The 8,939-nt window shown below is 44.8% G+C and overlaps 1 protein-coding gene across 1 annotated transcript; it reads right to left on the reverse strand.

Moving 5' to 3' along the window:
* Positions 1-3,152: 3,152 nt before the first annotated feature.
* Positions 3,153-7,689, reverse strand: LOC119791994 (galactose-specific lectin nattectin-like). The gene is made up of 7 exons (XM_038298416.1): positions 7,639-7,689; positions 7,494-7,559; positions 7,368-7,398; positions 7,146-7,243; positions 3,533-3,667; positions 3,334-3,448; positions 3,153-3,217 (listed from the first exon to the last, which is right to left on the reverse strand). The coding sequence occupies exons 2-7, from the start codon at positions 7,557-7,559 to the stop codon at positions 3,153-3,155; spliced, it is 510 nt and encodes a 169-aa protein (XP_038154344.1). The 5' UTR covers positions 7,639-7,689.
* Positions 7,690-8,939: the final 1,250 nt, after the last annotated feature.

The raw sequence follows: 8,939 nt of genomic DNA on the forward strand, positions 1-8,939 counted from the left end.
AAGCTATCTGAAAGTAGCGTTCGTTTCCTGCCTCAAAAGTCGCGGACCGCAGTGTATTTATCGTGCCTGATATCCCCTGGAAGCTATCTGAAAGTAGCGTTCGTTTCCTGCCTTAAAAGTCGCGGACCGCAGTGTATTTATCGTGCCTGATATCCCCTGGAAGCTATCTGAAAGTAGCATTCGTTTCCTGCCTCAAAAGCCGTGGACTGCAGTGAATTATCGTGCCTGATATCCCCTGGAAGCTATCTGAAAGTAGTGTTCGTTTCCTGCCTCAAAAGCCGCGGACCGCAGTTAATTATCGTGCCTGATATCCCCTGGAAGCTATCTGAAAGTAGCGTTCGTTTCCTGCGTCAAAAGTCGCGGACCGCAGTGAATTATCGTGCCTGATATCCCCTGGAAGCTATCTGAAAGTAGCGTTCGTTTCCTGCGTCAAAAGTCGCGGACCGCAGTGTATTTATCGTGCCTGATATCCCCTGGAAGCTATCTGAAAGTAGTGTTCGTTTCCTGCCTCAAAAGCCGCGGACTGCAGTTAATTATCGTGCCTGATATCCCCTGGAAGCTATCTGAAATTAGCGTTCCTTTCCTGCGTCAAAAGTCGCGGACCGCAGTGAATTATCGTGCCTGATATCCCCTGGAAGCTATCTGAAAGTAGCGTTCGTTTCCTGCCTCAAAAGTCGCGGACTGCAGTGAATTATCGTGCCTGATATCCCCTGGAAGCTATCTGAAAATAGCATTCGTTTCCTGCGTCAAAAGTCGCGGACCGCAGTGTATTTATCCTGCCTGATATCCCCTGGAAGCTATCTGAAAGTAGCGTTCGTTTTCTGCGTCAAAAGTCGCGGACCGCAGTGTATTTATCGTGCCCGATATCCCCTGGAAGCTATCTGAAAGTAGCGTTCGTTTCCTGCGTCAAAAGTCGCGGACCGCAGTGTATTTATCCTGCCTGATATCCCCTGGAAGCTATCTGAAAGTAGCGTTCGTTTTCTGCGTCAAAAGTCGCGGACCGCAGTGTATTTATCGTGCCCGATATCCCCTGGAAGCTATCTGAAAATAGCATTCGTTTCCTGCGTCAAAAGTCGCGGACCGCAGTGAATTATCGTGCCTGATATCCCCTGGAAGCTATCTGAAAGTAGCGTTCGTTTCCTGCCTCAAAAGTCGCGGACTGCAGTGAATTATCGTGCCTGATATCCCCTGGAAGCTATCTGAAAGTAGCATTCGTTTCCTGCGTCAAAAGTCGCGGACCGCAGTGAATTATCGTGCCTGATATCCCCTGGAAGCTATCTGAAAGTAGCGTTCGTTTCCTGCCTCAAAAGTCGCGGACTGCAGTGAATTATCGTGCCTGATATCCCCTGGAAGCTATCTGAAAGTAGCATTCGTTTTCTGCGTCAAAAGTCGCGGACCGCAGTGTATTTATCGTGCCTGATATCCCCTGGAAGCTATCTGAAAGTAGCGTTCGTTTCCTGCGTCAAAAGTCGCGGACCACAGTGAATTATCGTGCCTGATATCCCCTGGAAGCTATCTGAAAGTAGCGTTCGTTTCCTGCCTCAAAAGTCGCGGACCGCAGTGAATTATCGTGCCTGATATCCCCTGGAAGCTATGTGAAAGTAGCATTCGTTTCCTGCGTCAAAAGTCGTGGACCGCAGTGTATTTATCGTGCCTGATATCCCCTGGAAGCTATCTGAAAGTAGCGTTCGTTTCCTGCGTCAAAAGTCGTGGACCGCAGTGTATTTATCGTGCCTGATATCCCCTGGAAGCTATCTGAAAGTAGTGTTCGTTTCCTGCCTCAAAAGTCGCGGACCGCAGTGTATTTATCGTGCCTGATATCCCATGGAAGCTATCTGAAAGTAGCGTTCGTTTCCTGCGTCAAAAGTCGCGGACCGCAGTGTATTTATCGTGCCTGATATCCCCTGGAAGCTATCTGAAAGTAGTGTTCGTTTCCTGCCTCAAAAGTCGCGGACCGCAGTGTATTTATCGTGCCTGATATCCCCTAGAAGCTATCTGAAAGTAGCATTCGTTTCCTGCGTCAAAAGTCACGGACCGCAGTGTATTTATCGTGCCTAGTGCCCCGTTCAGTTGGGTGAGAAACTGAGTCTCCTTCTGCGTGCTGTTTGTGGAACTCCCCCCTTTTGAGGACCGGGAAGCAGATCATTGAAACGATGAGGGGACGCCCTTGTTGATAACTGTAAGTTATTACCTGGAAAAGCCCATGGAATCCCTCTGCTGTTGCATCAGACTGATCTCAGATTCTTCAGATTCTTTAGAAAGTGTCATAAAAAGCTGAATGAAGTTACATTGTTTTAACTGCACTACTGTTATATCTGCTGCTATTCAAACCACCTTTTTAGGATTTTATTCTTTTTCTTTCAAAGCTAGTCATTTAATCTACCTTGTGTTTATTTTCTAATAGCGTAAAGTGTTTTGCATCGATGTCAGATTTCTGTAATCCTGAATTATTAGAATAGAGACATCATTGTTTAACTTGTAGTGGTTTTGTAATTCATACATGAATGATTTATCACTCAGGTTAGATCCGCCCTCTTTTGGTAACAGTTTGAATAAACAGAGATAAATAGTTCTTTGATTGATAATTAATAGCTCTGCTAATAGCCCAGCCTGGGTCACTAAACTGGGGAATAACTGGATTTTAACAGCCGGTCCAGAGCCACCTGTAGGTTAAAGGCACAAACCTGGTAAGTTAGCATATTAAAGCTACAGTTATTCAAGTAAGAACACCTAAAAAAAAAAAATATATATATATTTATTTATACAACATATATGTGGACGCACTGTATATACTGTATATACCCCATTCACCTTTTTCTCCTTTCGGCACCTTCTCTTTTTGACTATTGAGCTCAAGTAACAAGTACATTTCTCCACTGTGAAATGAATAAAGTCAATCAATCAACCAACCAATAAATCAATCAATCAACCAATCAATCAATCATGATATTGGTAAATATCATTTCCTTTTGTAAAGGTTCACTGATCCTCAGTAAATGTTCAGAAGTCTAGGAGGATTTTGCTCTTCGGTTTATTTCCAATTTCTTCACTTAATTTTACAGCATTACAGAGAAATAATCTTTGACATAAGAAGGTCCAATTGATTGAAATAACTGCAGTTCATCATGGAGACAAAGGATCAAACTGATGCATCAGAGGTTCCTGGAGCAAACAAAAGGCCTGCTGGAGGAGCAGGGCATGTCGTTCCACTGCTCTCCTGTTGGGATTAGAGGGACGAACAGTTTTGGTCAATCTTCTGCTTAAGGTCAACAGTCTGAGGAGTTTAAGAGATTCATCTGTAAATCAGGTTATAGTCCCTAAACACTGACTAACCTCCCAGGTTTATTTCCAGACAGTGTTCTGGGTTTCCTCTGTGGTTGTTTGGCTCGTCCGGATACCAGTTCTCATAATTAAACTCTGAGCCGTCGCTCCACAGCCAGGTACTGTCCTGATGACATCAGATCAAATGTAGGAGCGGTTTATTGATCCCTGATTGTCAGGCTGGTAAACCCTGTGCGTTTGCAGGACTTACGTTGACGGCGTCGTAGCCGCCGACCCAGGTGAAGTGAGTTCTACCCGTCACTCTTTCCACCATCGTACTGAGGAAGGTGTTTTCATCTGAGCTGTGGATGGACGCCAGATTCCCGCCAATAGATATGCAGAATTTCTGAAAGGTCAAAGTTTAGATGCTGATGAAAAAGATCTTAGATGTTTTCCAAAAAAATTAGAAACAATCCACTGGACTTTTTTTTCCCATCCAAAGCTTTTTCAGTTCAAAATGTCAGAAATAGCGTTTAGTTCCAGGTTTTATCCAGCAGCCCAACAAAGCCTGGTTTTAGTTTAGAAAACATGCAGATAGAAACGGATGAACGGGTCCCCCCCTTTGGAATTTGCATGTTTTCAAAACATGCAATGTGACAACGGGCGGATTAATCCTGAGATGAGCTGATAAACTTACTCCTTCAATCAGTTATTAATGTTTAAAACTGTAAAAGTACCATTTTTAAAAGTACTTGAAGTATAAAAGTAAAAGTAATGCAGGTTGTTGAGGTCAGGAGTTTTCCTGCTCTACTCTATTAAAGGAATATTTTTCTACTATTCTGGATGATAACTTCCTTAGACTTAATTTCTTAGTTTTATAACTAATGGTAACATTTGACTTTGCATCATCTTGTAAAACGATTTATTTTGGTATGTGGTGAGCAACAAGTTGGGGCAGCACCGAGTCCAACCACAAAGAAATTAATAGTCTGGATGAAACTAATTATTTTGATGTTTTTTATTTTTTTAAATACCAACAGACCAGAATGAAAATGAGCTGAAATGAAACTAAACTAACGAGTCTATTTTTAAAATGTAAGGAGTAGAAGGAAAAAGTTGAAAAAGAATAATTACTGCAGTAAAGTTTAGATAGCCGACGTTTCTTCTGAAGTAAGTTGATAAATTGTTTGTTCCTGTTTTCTTCTAAAACACCAGACAGAGCTGAAATAATCAAGAAAAGTTTTTCATTTCTTGTTTGTTTTTCCCTTCCAGTGTATTTTTTTAACAAACTTTTTGTTCAGATCTTATTCATATTAAATAGTATTTTTTGCACCTTTTTGCTTTTGATAAAAGTCATTTCTATTTCAGCTGCATCAGTGGAGGCCGGTGGAGTTTTCTCTGGGGGGGATTTAAAACCAATCAAATGTATACTAAGTTATCACACCAGTATAGTTATATTAATGCCAACAACAAAAAACATTATAAAAACACTGGTTTACTTTTTGTCCATAAATCTTGTGCTTCTGAGGCTGTGAAGGTAAAACTGTGTTTTGGTCCAAAATTGTGTCACAAACCTAAAAAAAGATAATAATAATGATAATAATAGCTATAAAAACTATTTCTTTTCTGAGAATGTGTTTATTTAAGAGCATCTATGCAAATTAACAAACATCTAGAAAAAGTAGACTAGATTCTATTATTTTCCATGTGAATCCCAGATTGTTCATTCTTCTTTTCTACCAAGTGCTTTAAATCAGTCCTAGCTGTCTTTATCCATGCTGGATCAGATCCTGACCTTTGAAAAAGAAGGCAGGCAAAGTAGGATAAAGCCTTAGCCTCGCTACATGCAGTTAGCCTCGCTGCACGCAGTTAGCCTCGCTGCACGCTGTTAGCCCCGCTACATGCAGTTAGCCTCGCTGCACGCAGTTAGCCTCGCTGCACGCTGTTAGCCCCGCTATATGCAGTTAGCCTCGCTGCACGCAGTTAGCCTCGCTGCACGCTGTTAGCCCCGCTACATGCAGTTAGCCTCGCTGCACGCTGTTAGCCTCGCTGCACGCAGTTAGCCTCGCTGCACGCTGTTAGCCCCGCTACATGCAGTTAGCCTCGCTGCACGCAGTTAGCCTCGCTGCACGCTGTTAGCCCCGCTACATGCAGTTAGCCTCGCTGCACGCAGTTAGCCTCGCTATATGCAGTTAGCCTCGCTGCACGCAGTTAGCCTCGCTACATGCAGTTAGCCTCGCTGCACGCAGTTAGCCTCGCTGCACGCTGTTAGCCCCGCTACATGCAGTTAGCCTCGCTGCACGCAGTTAGCCTCGCTATATGCAGTTAGCCTCGCTGCACGCAGTTAGCCTCGCTACATGCAGTTAGCTCGCTATATGCAGTTAGCCTCACTGCACGCAGTTAGCCTCGCTATATGCAGTTAGCCTCGCTGCACGCAGTTAGCCTCGCTGCACGCAGTTAGCCTCGCTACATGCAGTTAGCCTCGCTATATGCAGTTAGCCTCGCTGCACGCAGTTAGCCTCGCTATATGCAGTTAGCCTCGCTGCACGCAGTTAGCCTCGCTGCACGCAGTTAGCCTCGCTACATGCAGTTAGCCTCGCTATATGCAGTTAGCCTCACTGCACGCAGTTAGCCTCGCTACATGCAGTTAGCCTCGCTATATGCAGTTAGCCTCACTGCACGCAGTTAGCCTCGCTGCACGCAGTTAGCCTCGCTATATGCAGTTAGCCTCACTGCACGCAGTTCGCCTCGCTATATGCAGTTAGCCTCGCTGCATGCAGTTAGCCTCGCTATATGCAGTTAGCCTCGCTGCACGCAGTTAGCCTCGCTATATGCAGTTAGCCTCGCTGCACGCAGTTAGCCTCGCTATATGCAGTTAGCCTCACTGCACGCAGTTAGCCTCGCTATATGCAGTTAGCCTCACTGCACGCAGTTAGCCTCGCTGCACGCAGTTAGCCTCGCTGCACGCAGTTAGCCTCGCTATCTGCAGTTAGCCTCGCTATATGCAGTTAGCCTCACTGCACGCAGTTCGCCTCGCTACATGCAGTTAGCCTCGCTGCATGCAGTTAGCCTCGCTATATGCAGTTAGCCTCGCTGCACGCAGTTAGCCTCGCTATATGCAGTTAGCCTCGCTGCACGCAGTTAGCCTCGCTATATGCAGTTAGCCTCACTGCACGCAGTTAGCCTCGCTACATGCAGTTAGCCTCGCTGCATACAGTTAGCCTTGCTATATGCAGTTAGCCTCGCTGCACGCAGTTAGCCTCGCTGCATGCAGTTAGCCTTGCTGCATGCAGTTAGCCTCACTGCACGCAGTTAGCCTCGCTGCATCCAGTTAGCCTCGCTGCGTGCAGTTAGCATCGCTGCGTGCAGTTAGCCTCGCTGCGTGCAGTTAGCCTCACCTTGGAGCTAAACCAGGCCCTGGAAAAGGGCCGCCATTTCTCTCTCTCTCTCTCTCTTATGCGTGTCTTACTCCCGCGACTCGACCTGCCAATCACCTGCTAAACGTCTGAGCTGTGGCGGGAGATGGTGAGTAAATACACTTCCTGTCACCTCAAGTCGCTGCTTAGCTGCAAATGGGCAAAGATGTTTGCACCCTAGGGTGGAAATACGTCACCAATCTGAAGGAAAATAGAATGACGCTTTACTAGTCATTAAAGATTAAATATTTATCTTGCACATCTAAAAAATACATTTCAATTAATATATTTTGAAATATTTTAAATGTTAATTTAAAATTAAATCATAAAAAATATATTTTTTTAATGTCTTAATTCATTGGGTCATTGGGTGGGTGGGGCGGTGCCCTAGCGCCCTCTATTGACCAGCCGCTACTGAGTTGCAGCCTTAAAGGACAATGCGCTAACAAAGGCAGTTCTGTCCGGTACCTCTGCATCGACCCATGTCTTGGACTCGTAGTAGAAGATGAAACAGCGAGAACCAAACTGCGTCCAACCAGGAGGACAAGGAGCGGCACAGACCGGAGCTGCAACAAACCCAGAAATCACACAAAGGAAGTAGAAATCAGTCAGGAAAACCATCCGGTAAGGCATGTTCATAGAAACTAGAGTTCAGGCTGATGCTGACGGCTCTGAGGGAACAGAACCAACCTGCCCCGAGGTTCTCACTTTGAGCAAACGCCTGCAGAGACACAAAACATTGGAACCAGAAACCATCGGATCAATCGTCCAAAGCTTTTCACCACATTAATGAAAGTCAGAGTTCATGTGACTCACAGCTTTAACAGCCAGGAGGCTGATGATGGAGCCGAGGAGGAACGTCAGCTGGAGAGCAGCCGGCATCTAAGAGACGGACACTGAGGATCAATTAAGGCTGCATTCAATCACTGCTAAAGGAGAAAAGAAAGCTGTTAGATGTTACCTTTGCTCCTCTGATCCTCCAACAGATGATCCCAGCTGGAGGAAGGATCTTATATAGCCTGTCAGTGTCTCAGTCTGGAATGCTGAATGGCCACATTTCACGTCTCCTTTAATTAACGAGGGAACATGAGAGAGAAAGCTCCTCCTGACATCGCCTGACTTTCCAAACACCTTAATTAGTCCTGTTTGGTTGATTGATGCCTGAAGTTTAACCAACAGGAAGTTCTTCCAGGCAGACAGGCTGGTGAATTCATCTTACTTCAGGCAGCAGCTTCAGGGGGTCCCTGCCTTTCTCCAGCCTGGCTGCGAAGCTGAGTCTGAAATATAATGATATCAGTGCAGGAACCCGTCTTTCCTGTTGGAAGATATTTGCCTGGAAACAGCGTGAATGCAGCTGATGGCGGTGTTCTGTCAGATCAGCATACCCAGTCAGATCAGCATACCCATTGTCAACACATGTTTATCACTTATGTTTTGAATGAAAAATAGACTTAAAGTGGTAATAGAATGCAAAACCGAGTTTCCATTATCATATATGAATAACGATAGTTCAGTGGGTGAAATGGACGTACAGAGAAGTTCTAACCCATCAACACCTCCTTTCTCTGCAAATCTCACAATTCTAAACTTATGGGGATGTTGCCTTACTTGGCTCTGGCCCCTACTTTTGTCACGCTCCGCAATTGACATACATTCACATACGGACTGCGAAGACATTTTCAGTCTTCCCAAGGATCTGAAGACTCAACAGGCAAGGATTATTTTACTACCATATCAACAATCGGATGTTTCAGTGAGTGAGTGCTTGTTGCTATGATGCGTCTTTGCTCAGCAGCTTGGCTCGTTGTAAACCAACCAATCAGAGCACAGCTCATCTAAATATTCATGATCAAACGATAAAAGGAAGAAAACCTGTGGTTTCATTCTAGGGCTTTTAACCAGGCTGCATTAGGGCTCATAGAACAGCTAATATGCCATTTTCAGACCAACCAATGTTACACACCCTATTAGAGACCTGAAGGACCAGATACCCTATAGAATCATTCTATCACCCTATTAGAGACCTGAAGGACCAGATACCCTATAGAATCATTCTATCACCCTATTAGAGACCTGAAGGACCAGATACCCTATAGAATCATTCTATCACCCTATTAGAGACCTGAAGGACCAGATACCCGATAGAATCATTCTATCACCCTATTAGAGACCTGAAGGACCAGATACCTTATAGAATCATTATATCACCCTATTAGAGACCTGAAGGACCAGATACCCTATAGAATCATTCTATCACCCTAT

This window comes from Cyprinodon tularosa, unplaced genomic scaffold (assembly GCF_016077235.1).
Source record: "Cyprinodon tularosa strain WSP-4 unplaced genomic scaffold, ASM1607723v1 ctg407, whole genome shotgun sequence".
Classification (NCBI taxonomy): Eukaryota; Metazoa; Chordata; class Actinopteri; order Cyprinodontiformes; family Cyprinodontidae; genus Cyprinodon; species Cyprinodon tularosa.

Bases quoted from the DNA above. Each gene is read 5' to 3' on its own strand.
- LOC119791994 (XM_038298416.1), bottom strand. From the start codon at position 7,559: ATGCCGGCTGCTCTCCAGCTGACGTTCCTCCTCGGCTCCATCATCAGC. The intron at 3,449-3,532 runs GTAAGTCCTGCA...TGATGTCATCAG, and splicing joins GCGGCTACGACGCCGTCAAC to GACAGTACCTGGCTGTGGAG. The intron at 3,218-3,333 runs GTTAGTCAGTGT...TAATCCCAACAG, and splicing joins TCTGGAAATAAACCTGGGAG to GAGAGCAGTGGAACGACATG.